The sequence below is a fragment of the Python bivittatus genome, unplaced genomic scaffold, assembly GCF_059951505.1.
Source record: "Python bivittatus isolate LINGU-HERP-01145 unplaced genomic scaffold, Pbiv_v1 ctg000690_np1212, whole genome shotgun sequence".
Lineage (NCBI taxonomy): Eukaryota > Metazoa > Chordata > Lepidosauria > Squamata > Pythonidae > Python > Python bivittatus.
Genome location: NW_028277096.1, coordinates 19403386 through 19423265, shown reverse-complemented (window position 1 = coordinate 19423265; position 19880 = coordinate 19403386). Strand labels below are relative to the sequence as shown.

Genomic DNA, 19880 nt, shown 5'->3' with positions numbered 1-19880 from the left:
CACAGTTGGACTGTTGGGTTCTTGGTGTTCCTACAGATGTTTCATTTCCAGGCGAGACCACATCATCAGTGCAAGGGGGAGTGGAGTTTGCTGGTTGTTTATAGATACGTAGTACCTTGCTTGCAATTATGCATAAAAATGGGAAGTCAACTGGGAAACTATTGACATTTTCATTCGAACTAAAAAAGAAAGGCTGGGGAAATCCTGCAAGCTTGGCATTCAGAGAAATCAGCCATCATCGGATACCTAGAAGGGGTTGTATTTAAAACATACAACCAAAAATCAAGGAAGGAAACAGACAACCCATCCAGTGTAAGCTGCGCAGAGTTGGTCTGGAGTCAAGCAGACTCAAATTGCATTAAAAAATATCCAGAGCACGTGCTCCTTAGCAGCCAACACCCAAGATAAGCCCAAAACCACATCAGATAAACAGGGAAGGGGGGAAAAAACAGCTGTGCAGTTTATTGGAGGTCTGTATCTGACACCAGTGGGCAGGGCATGGTGGTGTAGGCAGTTGTGCAGAAAAAAAAGTTGTTCCTTGGTGGAGGTTTTCCTACATGCACATTTGTCCCATGAAGCATCTGACGCCCATATGTGGTTCTGATAGAAGAGAACATCTGTAGTTCAGGGTTGAACTATGAAGTTCTTGTGGTTTCTGAGCTTGGTTGGTAGCTTGGAGACGTTTCATTACCTGACTAAGTATCATCAGGTAGCAACCCCACGCTCACCAGCACTGATGATGCTACCTAGTTGAGTAATGAAATGTCTGCAAGCAAACCACCAAGCTCAGAGAGCACCGAGGATTCCGAAGGAGGGAGTGGCAATCCAAGGTAAGTGAAGAGATGGTTAGGAGGCACCTGGATAGCATGAATGAGTTAGTCTCCAGAACCAGGGTTATCCTATCTAAGAGCCTTGAAGGAGTTTCCAGATGTCACCTCAGAGCCTCTTTCTGTGATCGTCAAGAAATTATGGAGGACAAGGGAGTGTGGGGCCTGTTTATATATAGGAGCTTGCCCTGCCAGTTTTGCATGGGGTGTAGTTTCCTCCTTGGTGTAATTTCCGCCCCAAGGAGGAAACTACATCCCCACCCCCACCAAAACTGGCAGGGCAAGCTACTTCATATAAACAGGCAGCAAGCCCCCCACTCCCTCGCCCTGATGATGCTACCTAGTTGGGTCATGAAACGTCTGCAAGAGAACCACCAAGCTCTGAGAGGCCCAAGGACTCCACCGTTCAACCCTGAGCTACAGATATTCTCTTCTATTGGAAGAAGATATTCTATTGGAAGAAATAATCAAGGATGGATCCACACCCCAACTAAGACTGGCAGAGCAATGGCTTGATATAAGAAACAGCTGGCAGACTCCAACTCTCCCCTGCACTGATGTTGTTAGCTAGCCTGGTAAGGAAACGTCTTCAGGAAAACCACCAAGCTGAGGGAACACCAAGAACCCAACATGGGGCTCTCTTGGTCCTAAAGGCTTGAGGGAAGCTGAGCAAAAAGGCAGAGCAGCTGTAGGATGCCTACCAGGAAGTGGGCATTCCTGCAATTTATGGTTTGCCCAGAGCAAGTTGACCTCTTGCTGGCAGGAGATCATGTGACCCCCACAAAAAAGGGGCGGGGCTTGGATTGCCCAGTCAGGTTTGCCATTTTGACACTCTCGACTCCTGTCCCCCTCGTGGACATCCCCCTCTGTGTAAACACATCCACACATGCAAACCTGCTTATTTTCCCTTCATAGCAGGTCCATCATTGCAGCTGGAGATAACTTGCAACACATTTCCTAATTGAGAACGCGGTAAGGAGATCTTGTTTCTTTAACTGGTAAGAAAGGATGTGCACAAAACGAGCAGGTGTGGAGTTAATATTTTATAAAAGATTTAATGGCACAGCCTGGCACACGTTTACTCAGAAATAAGGCTTGCTTTCAGGCCGGCACCCATAAATTCAACCAAAATGGGCCAGTTTTATTTTTGTTTTCATGTTGTAGATGGGCAGAGCTGAAGCTGAAAAACTCTGGGTTGCATAAGGTAATGGAGAATTCCTAGTTTAATCTTGGCTGCTACGCTTCCCTGCTTCTGTCTTAGTGTCGAAAACATGTCCCCTTGGCAAATTCAGGGAGACTGTTTCCAAAACATCACACTGGACTTAGGACGGATTTGTTTTGAAACCGAGGAGGAGGCAGTTAATGATTTAGAGTTTCTGCAGCTAAAGATTTGTTAAAAATTAAACTTTGCAGGGATTAGGGAGACCAAAACACAAAACAAAACAAACCCCTTCACCACAACCAAAACCAGAATCATTTATTTAATTTATATCCCATGTTTCCTCCTAGCATACATACCACTCTTCCCTCTCCATTTTTTCCCACAACAACCCTGTGAGGTAGGTTAGGCTGGGTGGGGGTAGGGAAAAGTCACCCCATGAGAGTCCATGGCTGAGGGGAGGCTCCCAAGCTGGGCTTCCCTGGTGCCAGTCCAGAGGGCATTTTCCTTTCTGTCTTTGCCTGCTTGAACAAGCGTCAGGATGGATTCCCACCACATTCAAAACCCAGGTTGACAAACACAACTGCGGTGTCCACCCAGCTGGGAAGGCAACAGCGGGGTTCCTAGAAAATGCTCAGTCATGAACTATCCAATCTCAGTTTAGCCGAGGGCGTGGCTTGGGAATCCAGCCTGTGTGCATACGATGAAGCGAGAATATTGAGAGTGCAAAGCAAAACGTGTTGGCTTCCACCTTTTTTTAATTGATCGATTAAGTGCCATCAAGTCAATGTCAACTCTGAGTGTTCACGTAGGTAGTCCTTCTCCAGGATGGTCCATCCCCCACCTGGTCCTTCAGGTGTTCCAATGGTGCCCCCATCGCCACTGTAACTGAGACCCCCCACCTTCTGCTGGCCGTCCTCTTCTTCTCTTTCCTTCCACCTTTCCCAGCATCAGAGCCTTCTCCAGAGAGCTCGGTCTTCCCATAATGTGTTCGACGTAGGATCATCTGAGCCTGGTCATTTCTACCTGGAGTGAGATCTCTGGCTTGGTTTGTTTGATGATCCATGGGTTTGTTTTCTTGGCTGTCCACGGTCTTCTCCGGAGTCTTCTCCATCACCAAAATTGAAAGGTGTCGATAGTCTTCCTATCTGAACTTCTTTGCTTTTCACCGTCAGTGTAACAGTTTCGTCATTCCAGGAGTCATGCAACTCTCTGCCAACCCAGCCTTCCCGGACCGACTACCTTCCCATGGCCAGCACTACAGTCCCCATCATCCCCGGCCAGTCAATCGCGAGGTTCCTACGGATGCTCAGCACGTCGAGCCGCTCAATCTTTGGCCAGCAGGTGGCACCAAAGAGCAAGGGCCTCTCTGGCCGCCGCTTGGACTCTATGGTCGGGAGGGCGTTCCTTCCTGGACCCGGAAGCGGAGCGCGACCCACGTGGCGCCGAGGGAGGTAGGAATTGTTGAAGTCCTGCGTTTGCAGGTCTGGGAGGATCTGGCGGGATCCCGTTTCTGGGCTACGGTGGACGCGTATGTAGGGCTTCTTCCCTTTGCCAAAGACAATCCTCCAAGCTGGATTGTCAGAAAATGTGTGCATTGCGTAGCATCTACGTTTTCGGTCATATATATCAGTGTTTCTCAACCTCAGCCTCTTGAAGATGGGTGGACTTCAACTCCCAGAATTCTGGGAGTTGAAGTCCACCCATCTACAAGAGGCTGAGGTTGAGAAACACTGGTTTATACCATATTTCATTCTTCCCCAGAGAAGTTTTGGGTGCATCTTGAAATCTCTCCCTGGTGTGACTGAGGCTAACGCAGCCTGAAACCCTCTTGGTAGATCAGACTCCAGTTTACATCATCCCCATATGCTGGGAATCACAGGTTTTGTCATCCCCTCGCCATGCACACAAGCCTGAACTAAGGCTCCCCTGTTGTAATGTGTGTGTGACATTTTAGTGGGGAAAGTATTTTGTCGAAACTCTTAGGAGTTCATGCTGGCCAGGATGGAAGGAGGAATCTGTGTGTGTGTGTGTTGGGGGGGAGGGCATGCCTTTTTGACATTTTCCTTTCCATTCACGCTGTTCTTTTTCATCACATCCCACCCTTTCTGGAAAGCAGAGAAGTAAATGTTTAAAATAAATTATTTTTAAATAAATAAATTTAGAGCACAGCACTCTTTCCTTCAGTTTTGTCCCGCAACAACCCTATTTGCGAAATCAAAGGAGCGTTGGATCCCTAAATTCTTCTAACCATTTTTTTCCTATCCCCTAGTATTGCATCAAAAGTGGACAGCCAGAGTGGCAACTGACTTCTTTTATTTTTATTATTTTATTTTATTTTATTTTATTTTATTTTTTTGGTGCCTTCAAGTCAGTCTTGACTCCTGCCCTGGATTCGTCCCTGCGGTTTTCTTGGCAAGGTTTTTCAGAAGTGGTTTGCCCTTGCCACCTTCCTAGGGCTGAGGGAGAGGGACTGGCCCAAAGTCCCCCAGCTGTGCCTAAGACGGGACTAGAACTCACCGCCTCCCAATTTCTAGCATGGTGCCTTAACCACTACACCAAACTGGCTCTTTTATTTTATTTATATTTAAATTAATTAAATGCAAATACTGTAATACGATTATTCTCCATGAATTCAGTATTGAAGTAGGTCCCCCTTTTGTCGTATTAAATACATCGCAGTGGCAACTTTTGGAAAAGTTCTGGGGGACATGTTTAGGGGTTTGGGGGAGCCCAGAGCTCTTATTTTGGTCAGGGGCAGCATTTCCCAACAGTTGCTATTTCCAGATGTGTAGACTTCAACTCCCAGAATTCTCAGCAATGGCCATACTGGCTGAGGAATTCTGGCAGCTGAAGTCTGGAAGAGGTTGGGAATCCTTGACCCAGGAATCATTGCATTGCGTATATTAATCCACCTCCTTTGTTAAGGTTACACATCAAGAAATACAAGCAGCAGAAATGGAGCCTCTCCACGCTTTTAACATTGGCTTCCGAAATGCAGCAAAGTTGCCCTTTGTCATTTGTTTTATCAGTCCTTTCAAAAGCATCCGTTGCTTCTCGGCGTGGAAGAAACCGCCGTTGTTGGAAGAGCAGCCGCCCAGCGAAGTAAGCAAGAAAGAAATTACAGCTTTGCAGGCTGGTCATTCCCTTGAAAAGTCGAGACTTCAGGAAACTCACCTGTTGAACTCAAAACCACATCTGGGTGAGACAGGTCACAAGGCTGGTGCTCCTCAGAATAAGTCCAGGCCAAACTTTCTGACCAAAGCTGTGCCATCCACCACGAAGGAAGAATTCAGGAACCTGAGAAATGACGATTTTGTCTCCAAACGGAAAAGGCTGCAGCGAAATCTGGTTCTCCCAGAAAGGACCAAGGGCTCGGAGGTCTTATTTGGGACAGCCCCCTGCTCCTTAGCCCTCGGGAGGTCGAAGCGGACATTTTTCCAGCTCTTCCTCAAATCGAGCCGAGACGGGGCATCCCCCGTGGCAGAAAAATTCTCCCAGTATGCCGAGGACCATGGGATCCCAGTGAAGAGGGTGCACAGGAAGGTGCTGGATGCCCTTTGTAAGGGGGGCGTCCATCAGGGGGTTTGCCTGGAAGCCTCACCCCTTCACCCCTTGGCATGGCAGGAAGGGCCACTCCGACGCATCCCGGTTGGCAAGGGATCGCAGTGTATCTGGCTGGTTTTGGAGAGGATACATGATCCCATGAATCTGGGGGCAGTCCTGCGGACAGCACACTTCCTAGGAGTCGATGGGATTGTGACATGTGAAAGGAACAGGTGAGTAGGTCCTTTTCAGGCTGGGAAAAGTAATATTTGCTTATCAGCCCTGGGTAGCATTTCTGTACTCACTTAGCATTATGGGAGTGGCTGTCCCAACACCTGAAGGGCACCAGGTTGGGGATGGCTGCTCCAGAGCCACAGAGAACAAGCGGATTCCGTTATCTGTGTGATGGCTCTTCAAATATCGGACTGTATCACAAGTTCTTGATGAGGAATGGCCTTGTTTTTGAATGGAGAATGGCCAGTCTGCTTGGTCAGATATCCTCGAACCAGTGGCCTGTTCACAGCCAATAAGCCAAGCAAGAAGTTGAAGTTCGTGGAAGGCAGAACTGTTGAAGCAGGGAAAGGGGGCCCTTTGTTGAACACCAGAGGTAGAAGAGCAGAGCTGTCTCCAGTTGGCCTCTCTTGGCAGCTGACTGCTAGATGAGATACAAGTAGTCCTCATTTAATGACCACAATTGGGACCAGAATTTAGGTCGCTAAGCGAAGAGGTCATTAAGTGAATCATCATGTGACCACTTCGCTTAGTGACCACAATATTGGCACTCCCAGCTGCCGTTGTTAAGCAAGAATCATGGGTTGTTAGGTGCGGCAACTTCCTACAGGCTTCCACAATTCAGTGGGGAAGCCGGCAGGAAGTTGCAAGCCTCAGGTGCTGCGGGTGGGGGAGGGAATGTGAGGTTGTGTGGGAGGGTTGGGGAGGGTGTGTGGGGTGCAGTGCAGGGTGGGTGCATGAGGACCTCAGAACTGCTTGGATTTTCAGCCCGAGTCGAGAGGCTTCTGAAGCCTCTCCACTCTGAAGGTGAAAATCCACCATGGCTGTTTGCATTTCGGCAGGGGACATTTTTAGCCAACCCCCAGAGATAGGAGGGAGTCCTCTTGGCAGGCGGCAGTGGCTTGCGACCTTCTCTGCCACTTCCGCGTTGACTTTCTGAGGAAGCCAGCAGGGAAGATTGCAAATGACGTTGATATGATCACGGGGCGCTTGGCAACCAGTCATAAGTGCAAACTGCTCGCCGAGATCACGATCACGTGACCACAGGGACGCTGCAACGGCCGTAACTTTGGGTGTGGGTCATAAGTCCCTTCATTCAGCACTGTGGTAAATTTGAACGCTTGCTGAATGAATGGTCATTAAGCGAGGACTACCTGTCCATCTTTGAGTTGAGCCAGTGTGGGAGTTACTAGCTCTGATAGTCAGAAAAGGAGCCTCCATCCCCAGTAATAGTCTGGAAATAAGAACGCAATCCAACAATGGTGTGTGTGTGAAACTGGATCGCGGGCCTTGCAGCTGCTGTGAGGCCCCATATCTCAACTGACTAAGGGGGCGGTCTCGCTTTTCTTGAGAGTGAGCGACACCAAACCTGTAACAAACAGGTTTGGGTTGGGGTTTTGCAACCCGTGTTGTGCTAAGCTGCATTTTCTAATATGTGGCCTTTTAGATAGTCTTGAAGGTTTGTCCTCCTTTTTGCGGGGGCAGGTTCTTTTCTAAACTTTTGCTTTTCTATTCACAGCTGCTCCCTGACGCCAGTTGTTAGCAAAGCCAGCTCGGGTGTCATGGAAGTTTTCGATGTATTTAGCACTGATGATGTTCAAGACCTTCTTAAAGTAAAATACTTCTATTTCTAATAATTAACAATGACAACCCGCTTGAGCGATTTAACTGCAATGTCAAACTTTGCTAAAATGTTAGAGAGGAAAACTGTTTTAGGCTGCATCAGTAAATGATTGTGTACAAATCACAGAAAATAGTCATTCCACTTTATTCGGTGTCCATCAGCTTCAGAACCATGTCCAATTCTGCGCCCCCTCATATGAAAGATTTAGACAAACTGGGACGATTTAAAGGAGATCAGTGGGAATGATTGGAGGACTAGAAATTAAGTCTTATGAAGAGAGTGAAGGAGTTTGGCATTTTAGCCAGGAGAAGGTAAGGGAATATGATTGTTCCCTTCTGATTCCTGAAAGGATGTCACACAGAAGAAGCTCCAGAGTTCTCTTGCTCTAGAGCTCAGGGCAGGGAATACAGTAAATGCTCCATTTAAGGAACCTTGGTTTTAGCAAACTTCTGATTTAACAGGCAAAATCTGCAGGATGGAGATATTCCACTGCACACAGCTGGGCAACAAGTGCACAGATTTCAGTCAGGTCTCTTTAATGCTAGTCCTGGGATAAATGCAGAGTTTTGGAAACTGCAAGAGGAATTTCCCACCCTCCTTTCTAGGGGGTTCATTAAGGTGGAGATTCTTGGAAAGTTTTGAAACGCTTCTTCTCAGCTTTCTCTCCACCTGGGCTGAGTTGCTATTTATGAGATAACTGCCAACAGACTGCTTTCTATCTCTTGAGCATTTATGTCTGTGTCCTCTTCCATGCCTTTCTCAGCCTCCCCACCATCTCTCACAGCTGTGATGGGACTTTGGTGGTGACAGAGGAGCAGTAAAGAAGGGAAGGGGCTGGGAAGAATGGAGGGTCCCCCAATTTTCCCACTGCTTTTCCTTCTTGGTCTGCCCTCTGCTGCCATCCAAGCGTATCCCTGTAAATTGTTGAGGGTGGTGTGCTCCAGCTTTGCTGTGCTGATTTCTTTTATTAAGTTTAGGGTAAATCCTTGATTTAACAGACATTTGGCTTTAAGAGTCACCACTTTGCCCCTTTAGCCCATTACTGTGAGAGTTTACTGTAATGGATTTCAGTTACAGGTAGGCAGAGTCCAGTTCAGCTGGACTCTGCCTACCTGTAACTGAAATCCATTACAGTAAACTCTCACAGTAGCAAAAGCGGCTTGACAATGCAACTGGTAACCCAGAGAGAGGTGGGCTCCCCCTCACTGGATGGTAGACAGACATCCATCAGGAGTGCTTTAATTTGGATTCCTGCACTGTGCATAGGGTTGGACCAGATGGCCTCTAGGAGATCCCTTCCAGGATCTAGGATCCAATGATCTCAAAGTCTGGGGGTGGGTTGCAACACAGGGCTAGAGAATTTGCTTCTCGTGCGGAAGATCGTAGGTTTAATTCTCAGGAGCTTAAGACACGGCTAGGCAACACTGAGTCTGAAGCCCTGGGGGCCTCTGCCAGTTAGATGATCTACTTGATCCCGCTTGGTATAAAAGCATGCTTTGTATTCGGCTGAATTGGTGAAAAGCAGCATAGATTCTTACAGATCTTTTGGACAGCATCCCATAATCCCCAGCCAGCATGGCCACCATACAGGGTGATGGGGACTGCTGTCCATAACATCTGGAAGGCACTAAGTTGTCCATCTTTGACTTTTTGCTCTAGCTCAGTGTTTCTCAACCTGGGCAGTTTTAAGATGTGTGGACTTCAACTCCCAGCATGCTGGCTGGGGGGTTCTGGGAGTTGAAGCCCACCCATCTTAAAGTTGCCCAGGCTGAGAAACACTGCTCTAGCTTGCCAGTTGCTGTAATGCACCAGGTGGCCACGGGATGACAGCATTGGGCAACACTTGGAAACTATTTGGCTATCTCTCCTCCTCCACCTGATCCAAGGATGGAAAATGCAAATTTCCAGGCTGTGTTGGGGAGAAGGAAAGCAGATTTTCACATGGTGGGGGAAGAAGGGTTCTGAGTGGAGGTCTGTCTATCAGGTGAGTGTGGATGTTTGGGTATCTTGACTAGCAAGAGGCGCGAAGCACACGGTGGCTGGCAGTGGGTGTTCAGCTGCTTGTCTGGCTCCCCTGCCATCTTTCCTGGTGTGCCTTGCAGGAGAGCCTCTGGGCCAGTTGCCCTACCTGGGGCGCCATGCTAAAGAGCCCATTAAAAAAAAGAGTTTGCTGCAATTGAAACCACTTTGCAAATTGCTTTGATTTCTTTCAAAGTTAAGGTGGTCTCCTTAACTGGGTCCAAAAATCTCGGCTTTTCCCAGGCATAAATCCGACTGGGTGATGGGCTGGAAAACAGCCAGTTTCTGAGAAGAGTCAGGAGGAAAGCCAAATTCAATCCTGCTTCCTTCCTTTTTTTTCCTGTCCTTCTCAAATAGATTTTGCATTCAACTGGACGTTCCTGAATCTGAGTCCAGGAACATGTAACCAGACCTAGGAGCCTTTGATCCAAGCAAGATTCATGTAATTCAGCTGTTGGCTGCTTTTTAGCTCATTTATCTTCACCCTCTCCCCTCTTGGGTTGGATGTTTTCAGGAGAAAGTCACTGGCTGTTTCTCAACCTCAGCAACTTTGAGATAGGTGGACTTCCACTTCCCCAATTCCCCATCTTAAAGTTGTTGAGGTTGAGAAACATTGGATTAGTATATACAAACTATTTTTATTTATTTCCTAGATTTATATCTGTTTTATACAAAGTGGCGTGCATAAATGCTCTTGCTTCCTATTTTCCTGGCAACAACAACCCTGTGAGGTGGGTTGGGCTGAAGAATGTGGACTGTCCCCAAGTCATCCAGCCAGCTTTCCTTCCTGAGGGAGAACTGGAACTCAGGGTCTTCCAGTTTATAGCCCAGCATCTGAACCCCTGCACCAAAAATTGTGTGATGCTTCTAGTTGGCTGGAGCAGGTTGGAGGATGATTCAAATGAATTGAATCCTAAATGTAATGGAAGACTTTAGTCCTTAAGTGGGAGCATCCTATTTATTTCAAACTTTGACTTCCCCAAGATGTCTCTTTCTGCTTTTTGAACTTGCAAGGTTTCTGTGAAGACATCCAGGCTGAGAGAGGAGGCAACTGACCCCCAAAAGCCGTCTGCAGGGGTTCATGGCCAAATGGAGACTTGGCCCCCCGGTTCCCCTTTTCCCAGTCTGGTTTCAGCACTGTCTGCTGGCCAGTTTGGGGATCCTGAACCTAACTTCTTTCTTTCAGCAATTATTCTGCTCATCTGGGTTGGCTACCTGTGGTCTTCCCGAAGGATACATTGCTTACATTTCTGCAGCCCCTTCACAGTAGCAAGGATACTCAAACCCCACAAAGTTTTAGGAATTTTATTGTAGATTAAAAAAAAAATTAAGCACGTTTGGGGACTATAGGCTGTAACAAATAATGACCTGACCAAAGAACAGCCAAGATCATTTTCCTTATCCCCTCCAGGAGACAAAAGAATTGAGCTTTGTGTATAGGAAGCAAAATATTGCACAGGTCTGAAACTTGAACAACTTTTTTTCTCTCTTCCCCCCCAACCCCTCCCCACCAGACAAAATCCGAAGAAGGCTGGGAAGTTCTTGGGACGGTTGGTCATGGAAAGATCCAGGAAGAAATTCCTGTTGTCAGTTGCTCAGACTTTCGCTGGACTGGACCCACCATCCTGTTACTCGGTAGGTCATTTTTCCATGCAGGGGAAGGAACGAGGAAAGATCATCCTTGCCCCCCCTGGTGTGGGCAATTCTTTTTTTTTTTTGCTGCAAATTGGGTGGGGGGTATCAGTTTTTGTATTTTGAGTTTTAATTCTGTAAGCCACCTGGAGTCACTGTGTGAGTTGGGGGGCCATATAAATTTGTTTAATAAATAAATAAAATAAATGAATAAATCCAGAGAAAATTGAGCTATTTTAATCTGCTTTCCAGCGGTAAGCAAAAGAAGTTGTTCCTGCTGAACAACTGGAGAATAGCAGGTTGGAGGGGAGATTGTGAGATGTAAGGAACGTGGCTTTGTTTTTATCATGGTCAGACTGTAAGAGAAACTTAAGAATAGACACCAACTAGCCTCTGAATGCTGGATGGATGAACTTTGGTTTTCAGATCTTGATACTTTATGATCTTCTCCAGTTCTTTGTCTTCTGTTCTACTATCCCCTAGTATTGCCCCATCCATTATCCACGCTTTCTTCTTCTCAACCACAGTTAAATCTGGTGTGTTATGCGCCAAAATTTTATCAGTTTGTATCTGGAAATCCCACAGTATTTTAACCTCATTTTCGACTACTGACGTTCCCACCAATTTTTCACTGGCAGATGATAATTTTTACAGAAGTTCCAGTGAATCATTTTGGCGGCTGCGTTATGTCGTTTATAGACAGTCTGTGTGAACTTTTTGCATGAGCTGAGTATAGGATCTGCTGTTTCTTCTGCTTCTTTGTACAATCTGCGCTATGAATCATTTGATGATTTTTCAATCCTTTGATTGCATTAGTTCAAATAGCTTGTTCTTCAGCAGCCAAAATCAAGCCTTCAATTTCTTTTTTTTAGTGTTCCAGTTATAAGCCATTGCCAGGTTTTATCTTTATCCACTTTACCCTCGATCTTTTGTAGAAATTGACCATGTAATGCTTTTCCTTGCCAGTGTTCTGTTTGTTTTTATTACATTATTTCAATATTATTATTATCATCATCATCATCATCATCATCCCACCTTTTTTATATATACAACTCAAGGTGGCAAACATACCTAATTCTTCTGCCTCCTATTTTCCCAACAACAACCCTGTGAGGCGGGTTGAGCCGATAAGATGACCTTCGAGCACTATCTGTTTATAACACAATTTTCCAGTCCCTTTTTTTTTCTTACAATTAAGTTTGAAGCTAATATTGTTTTAGGAATACCATTTTATGTATTTATACTTTTCTTTTGTTCATCGGGTTAGCACAATTTTTTTTTACCATCCTGTCTACCTGCATCCTTCGGTAGTCTAATTCTTAAAACAAATCCTTCCTCTCAGCTGAGAGCCGAAGACAGAGGTCTGACCTGGTCCATCCACTCTTGTTTCGCTGGGTGGCAGTTTAATTGCTAATCAATCGAAGCCTCTAATTAAACTTTCACTTGTCACGTTTAGCCTAGTAACTCAGTTGAAGCTGATCAAGGAAAGGAAAAGAGTTTCTGGTTTCAGTGTCCACCATGAGGTTGGGCATTTGGGGGGGGAGATGTATGAAAAGAACTCTAATTCTTTGGAATAGTTTATATAAATAATATCATTTAGATAATTCTGATAGCCATCTTCGAGGGCGAACCATTTTGTGAGTAGACCCAGGGTCAAGCATGAGTTGAGACTGCCATGTCACAAGTGTGTATAGCAAAGGTGTTGGATCAGGAGTGGGGAGACCTGGGTTCAAGCCAATCCCCGGCCACAGAAATTTGCTGAGTGACTTTGGGCCAGTCCTTCTCTCTCAGCCCAGCCTACTTTATAGGGTTGTTGTGGGGAGCACTAGGAAGAAGGAATGCTTTTTGCATCACCTTGAGCTCCTGAATGATGAAAATTTCACAAAAGTTAATTAAGAAGTTGAAAGTCAGCCAATAAGATCAAAGCATGCACATTTCGTGGGGGGAAGCATCGGGAAAGGGGGAGTCCTCTTGTTACAAAATGGGGGGAATACCCTCCCCCCATTGCCATTTTGTAAGACAGCTGTACATTTTTATGATACTGATTATTGTGACTTTTCCCCAAGAGTCCTAAAAGTGATAAATTAAAATATAGTGAAATGTTGGCCACCGTACGCCGGAGAAGGTCCTTTCTTTTCCAAATTATAATTCCCAAGAACCTCCAGCCCCAGGAAATGATTTTTAAACTAGCTATTGTAGGGGGACTTTTTTCTGAAGACAGCAACTCTTTTAGATTTTTTTCCTGATTATTGAGCAATCACATTTTTTTCATGGATGACAAAAAGGAAGAAATCCTCCCCAGTTTTTTTTTTTTTTTTAAAGCACACAGGAATAAAATGAACTATTTGGCAGTCCTTCTTTGCCCTGGAGGGTTGCCTGGTCTGCTTCACACAGGGAAGATACCAGTATGTGTTGTGATGGGGAAGCAGGCTTGTCGCAGGGCCTGATGCTGGTTAGGGCTGACAACGTGCGAGTGGCCCAGAGTCACCCACTGAACATTGTGGCTGAGGGAGGGCCAGAACCTGGTTTCCCTGTTCCTGATCCAGCATCTTCCCCACTGCCCCACATTGGCTCTGGGGCTCAGAGGGAGGGACTGGGAGCTTCTGTGGTCGAAGAAAGACTAGAACTGGATGGTCACACACCATTCTAGGAAGTAGGCTGCGCAGGAAGAAATTGGCTGGTTGAGTCATCCAGTGAACTTCCATGGCTGAAGAGAGCCTTGAACCTGGGTCTCCCAGCTCCTAGTCCTACCTTCCCCACTGCCCCGTGTTGGCTCTGGGGCTGAGAGGGAGGGGCCAGCCCAGAGGCCCACAAGGACTAGAATTTGGGTCTCCCTGCTCTTGGCCCAGTATCTTCATGACTATTTCCTGCTGGCTCTCAAACAGAATGACATATAAGTAATGACATATAAGTAATGTCATTTAAAAAATCTATTTTGAAGCTTAAGATTTAAATTGCCATTCCTTTTCCTTTTGGCACATGTATACAGGAAACGAGGGTTATGGACTTTCTCCAGAGACAAAAATGTTGTGCCACAAGATGTTGACCATTGCTCCAGGAAGAGATTTGGAATTTGGCGTAGAGTCTTTAAATGTGTCAGTGGCGGCTGGTAAGAGAATCTGCCTTCAGTGTATGTGTGCCTTCTCACGTGGTGTTGTGTGTCTTGCTTCTCAGCCAAAAAAAAAAAAAAGTTTGGAAATAGCTAAGTTGTTTTAATATTTCCTTCCTTCCTTCCTTCCTTCCTTCCTTCCTTCCTTCCTTCCTTCCTTCCTTCCTTCCTTCCTTCCTTCCTTCCTTCCTTCCTCCCTCCCTCCCTCCCTCCCTCCCTCCCTCCCTCCCTCTTTTCTCTTTCCTTCCATCCATCCCTCCCTTCTTTCTCCTTCTATTTCCTTCCACCCTCCCTTCTTTTTAAAAAAAACTTCTGCAGGCATTCTTTTGCATGCCATATGCAACCAGAGAATTAACCATCACAAAATTACCACGTCTGGAGGGGAAGTAGATTCCGCAGCTGTAAAAGACTGCCGCCAGGAAAGTCTGCCAACAAATATTTTGGCGTAGAATGAACAAAAGATTCTGCATCTCAGAGAGGAACACCTAAAATGGAGTCAGCGAGACCGCTGGAATGTATTTTCACCCCATGTTGTTTGTACTTTTGCTGTACTTTGGAATTTTAGGGATATCTCAAATCGTCTTCTGCAAAATTTGAAGGGCATCTTGTTCTGGCTGAAATTGAAAGTATTCACATACTTTCCTGGTATGTGAATGCGTAAAGTTTCATCAAAGTAATCTAGCCACGATGTAAAAGCTTTGCTGCCAAGTTGGAAAGAAGTTACCAGCTCCTAGTTTTTATAGCCCTGATCTTTTTGCAGCCCAGAAATTCAGTGTGAAAACTGATGGACAACAGCGGGAAGAAGTTTGGGCCTACCTCTCCTGCTCTGAGAAGGAATCAACGCTCTGGTGGTTCTTAACCGGTACCCTCCAGGAACTGAGGGCATTTTAAAACTGCATTACAAAGACTCAATGCAATGGTTCTCCCTGCTTTTCTGGTGGGAAGATAGGAAGGACTGCAGTGTGTCCACTGGATGGCGGTGTTGATAAGTGCATTCTTTAATTTTCTCCTGGGAGAAAAAGATGGAATAGGTTGTTGCAAGGCCTTATAGCATCTATTCTTGTTGGCACAAAGAGACGAGAATAAAACCCATTTCTTTCTCTGCAGCATCTCGATCTGACTTTATATATTCCCTATGCACCCCATTACAAGCCAATCCTATTGAAAAAAAATAAGAAGAAAAGACTACATTTTGAAGGTAAAAGTTTCATCTCACACTGGTCCTTAGCAATGATTTCCAGTTCAAACAGCCAGTTTCCCCCACTGCTGTCAAGACAGAGGCTGGTCGGTTTCCTCCTGGCATTGGGCATCGTGATGAAAGTATTTTCAGTGCCTGTTTGGCCACGCACCAAGTTTAAGTGGCTTGGAGGAATTTTCCATTTCAATTCTTCCTCCTTGGTTTTTCCTCTTTTCTCCGTTATCCCTCTGCAGGAACGCACAGGGAGTCTCTGCCCCACGATGCATACAGTTTAAATTCAGCCTAGGGAGGGAGATATATTTGAGATCGTTGAGTATTTGGGAGCACAGTGACATAAATGCTGGTGAAAATTTACAGACTCCAAATTAGTTGGACCTTGAGTTGGGTTCTGTCCCCCAAAAGGAAATGTCTGTCTATCTTTATGGAATAGACTGGATTTAGAAGGTTGTCCTCATTACCTTATTTCTTTCTAAGGGGTCAAACAGCAGCTTTCCTTGAAGAACCATCCAGTTTTCATCCTGAGACCCTCCATGGAGCCTGAATCATCATCAGGCCCAGCCAGCATGACTGCCAGCTGGGACTGTGGAATTACACTCCAAACCATTGTTTGCTTTAACATCTGCAGTAGGGGCGTCTGCAGGGGTGGTCGGAAAAGTCAAGATGGTGGCTATAATGGGGCGACTGAAGCTCTGCCCCTTTTTAGAGGCATTGCATGCCATCATGACTTTTGCGTGCCCCACCCACTGACGCCCCTGATGTGCAAGATCCAGAAAAAGATCCAGTGGCCACAGATAGGAAGATGAGCGATCCATTGAAGGCAAGAGTTAGCTATGCAGGTCCTTAACCCAGGAGTCAGCTAGCTTCCTGGGTTTCTATCTTCCTGTTTAATAAATGCACTCCATTAAGTGGATCATTGCCTCTCTTCCAAGTAATTTCCTGAGTATTTTTAAATGTGAAAATGTCATTTTTATCGTCTTTTCCTTTTAGATTTGCCCTTAAGCCTAAATATTATTGTCCTTGTGATATAACTGTAAAAAAAATATAAAAATCACTTAGCTCCACGTCATAAAAAATACTGTCTTTTTAAAAAGCGTATCTGTGAGATCAGAAATATGTTCTCTGATTGCATATGTTCTGTATGCAGCTGTTGGTCTTAATTCCCAGCGAAGATGCAGTGATTTGTTGGTTGAAATTTGCAAGTCTCTTAATTTTCCCCAATCCCAGTTGTTGCTTCATAGATTGGTTGCAAGGATTTTTACTGAGAAACAACAGCAAAACGTCCTGCTCTATTTACTTTGGGGGAGGGGGGCAGTTGGTTTTCTAATTTCTTCTCTGAAAAAATCTGGCTCAGTAATCAAAGCATCTCTCAGAGCCAAATCAAATAAATCTTGACTTCTTTCATTAGCCTCTCTTGATGTGGCTTGTGTTCTGATATGGCAGGCATGGCTAAGAAGTCTTTTGATGTCCTGCTTTTAAGAGTTTGAATGAGGAGTGTGGATTTTTCTGGGTCAATTCTGCCCTCCCCCTTCTCAAAACAGCTTGCTGCCTTCCACTGAGCTTATCAAAGCGACATCCGAAAATGAAGATGATGAAACGTAATAAATGTAACGGATAAAACTTATCCCAGGCAGAGGCGTCAATGGGACTCTTGCCAAAAACAATGAAAACAGCGTCATTCCATCAACCCCGCCCCTTTTGTGTGACATCACAATGCATGTAAAAGAGGGGGCGGGGCTTGCATTGCAACAGGATAACCTTGCTTTGCTTCTCACGCCTCTGATCCCATTTTTCATAAAATCTTGATAGTAAAAATCCAAAGGAATTTCCGATGGCTTCTTGGCAAAATGTTCAGCTTGTTACCTGGCTGGGGGAGAGCAGATGGAAGGACAGGGCATATTGCTGGTGATAGGTACGGTGACCGTATGTCCTTTCTTTCAGAAAGCTGTCCTTTAGATTTATTCATTTTTCAAAAACTCACTTTTGTCCTTCATTTGGGTCATTTAACTTTTACTGTGCCAACGGTGCCACTTAATGCAGAGTCTGATTGCAGAAACCCTTTTTAATACTTGCTGCTTATAACTTTTTAGATCTTTGCATTAGAATAGGTGTTTTGGTGAAGTTTTTCTTGGTTTAACTCTTGATTTTTCCTTTGTAAAGCAAAGATATAAACATCAACAGTATTAACATTGTTTGTCCTTATGAACTTCTTTCAGATTTGCCCCTTTTTCAGGTTTCTCCTTTATTTTTTCTAAGAAAGTAATGGTCACCATAGTGATAGATAAGTTGTGTTAGGAAGGGAATTCCAACCGGAGTGGGCCATAACCAAATGTCCCGGCCCACAATTGATTGCCACCTTTGATCAGGCACTAGCGGAAAAACAGTGGGGTATCTGGCAGGTGTGCCAAACGCTGCAAAAAGATGGGCGTGGCCTGGATTGTGACACCACACCCACCATCTTGCAAACTGACCTCCCCTGCAGGTTGCCCATGATAGAAGATCTTGAGCCATGAAGCCACTGTATGTTATATGCAGAATGCAGCTTTCCTAAAATCGGTGCCCCCCAAATGTGTCAGATGCCCAACCAGCTGGTAACGGTGAGACTTGCAGTCCCCTCCCCCCCAAAACCTGGTGCAAAAATATTTTTAGTGGCTAATTCCCTCCAGCACAAATTGTAAATGGGAACTGTCTGTATTTACAAATATGAATTTGCCCCCCTCCCCTTTGAACCAGTTGGGGCTTTATCAGAAGATTTCCTGCATTGACAGCTGTAACTATCCCACATGGGTGATTGACTGTGAGGTGTTCGATTTGTCTTGGCTGCTCTTTTATGCCGTGTTATTTATTTATGTTCTTAATCATGGGTTGTGTTTTTGTCCTGCTTTTATTTTGTTTTAATTGTTAGCCATCCTGAGCCTCGTATATGAGATGGGTGGCCCTGTGAATTTATGAAATAAATAAAATAAATACAATCCCTCCAGCAGTTGCTTTCAGTCTTAAGATTTCAAGCATTCTTTTGGAAATCTCCCTGACTGTGGGTAAAAACTCATACAAGAGTTTGGGTTTCTGTAAGATCCCGTGAGATTTTAACATTCCCCTTTAAGATCTGCGCAGTCTGAGATTTGGACTGCTTTAATTTGTTTCTAAAAATGGTTTAGTGTTTGCAGATTTGGGGGGTTGATGAGCTTTGCTGGGGCTGCGGACCCTGTGTTGCTGATTAGGACCCTAATCGTTACACTACAGATGGGAAAGGCACATTTTTGGGATGGGGGGTTGAGAGCTACAAAGTAAATGGAACCATGTCACACCTGTAGGCAGAGCTGGTGTTCGAGGAACAAAACGTGTCTGTTTTTACCTTGTGGGCTTTGGTTTTCATCCTACTTAATCCATTTGCCGTCACAATCTGTGAGTTGGGTGGTCGTGTAAATTGATTAAATGAACGCCCAAATAAAGGAATAAAATGTGGACACCTCTGTTTTTTAAATCACGATAGGCTTGTTTTAAGGATTGCAGCACAGTTTTCAGAAAAATTGGGGTGGGGGGAGGGTGTCTGGTGGCTTTTTTCCTGACTAACGAATTTTATTAAAAAGCATAAGCTTCTGTGAGCTGCAGTTTACTTCTCCAGATGCATAGAGTGACTAGACCGATGTAGGATTAAAATTGGGGTGGGGGGGCGGGTGGCAGAAGATAGGTTGGCTATGCAGATGTGGGCTACACATGAGACAGATTACAGATTTAAATTAGAATTTAAATCCTACCTCAGTCTAGCCACTCCGTGAGCTGTAGCTCACAAAAGCTTCTGCCTTTTAATAATAAAGGCAGAAATAATAATAAAATGCAATAAAGTTTGTTAGTTAGAAAAGGTGCTATTGGACTCCTGATTTTTTGGCCACCACAGGCTGAGATCGCTCTCCTCCAACAACGATGGCAGTTTTCATCTGTTTCTCACCAATAGATGGCAAGAACTGGGGCCTTCAACCCAGAACCAGGGTCAAAGGAAATTTTGAGGGCCTTAAAAAGGGAACTCGGGGTATCTGTTGCCAAGGATCTATGGTAACTCTCTCTGCCCTGCCCTGTCCTTGGTGGTCCTTAAGTAACCCTTACTCAATGTCCCAAAATTGAAGAATCCGTGTATAAATAAAGCCTTGCATTTATATGTGTTCTCAAAAAGCTGAGTTGGATTTGGATGGGAGACCACTAGGAAATCTCAGAAGTGTAAGCTAGTCTGGGAAGTAAGGGAAAAAGTCCTGAAGAAGGCCAAAGTCAGCCACAACCATGCTTCCAAGAGAAGTGTGCCCATCTCTCCACAAATTCATCTGGGATGTAGCCAAAGTATAGGGAGTTTCAACTTTTTAAATCTATTTAAGAGGCCTACTTTACAGGACAGATCTCTAAATGTGGCTTTAAGGACCTCTGCCAGATGGCAGCGCCTAGCCCATCTGGGCTGATCCTGAAACACTAACCAGGGTTGGGACTGGTTTGTGTTTGGATGGGAGACCAACAGTGGCAAACCACGTTTGTTGTCGAGGCCTTAAGAG

The 19880-nt window shown here is 45.3% G+C and overlaps 1 protein-coding gene across 5 annotated transcripts; it reads left to right on the top strand.

The window, feature by feature from the left end:
• Positions 1–29: 29 nt before the first annotated feature.
• On the top strand, positions 30–17174 carry MRM1 (mitochondrial rRNA methyltransferase 1). Of its 5 annotated transcripts, none has more exons than XR_003086157.2 (7): positions 30–3440; positions 4915–5765; positions 7283–7376; positions 10921–11041; positions 14028–14147; positions 14908–15345; positions 15820–17174. XR_003086157.2 is itself a non-coding variant. In XM_025175096.2 (7 exons), exons 2-7 carry the CDS (start codon positions 3235–3237, stop codon positions 14594–14596), a joined length of 1419 nt encoding a protein of 472 aa, XP_025030864.1. In that variant the 5' UTR covers positions 30–1799; positions 3184–3234; the 3' UTR covers positions 14597–15041. The 5 variants fall into 5 exon arrangements, 4 of the variants coding, with proteins under 4 accessions (XP_025030864.1, XP_015745948.3, XP_025030863.2 ...); XM_025175096.2 differs by lacking the exon at positions 15820–17174 and having other exon boundaries at positions 30–1799; positions 3184–3440; positions 5019–5765; positions 14466–15041; XM_015890462.3 differs by lacking the exon at positions 15820–17174 and having other exon boundaries at positions 30–1799; positions 3184–3440; positions 14466–15041.
• The last annotated feature ends 2706 nt before the right edge of the window (positions 17175–19880 follow it).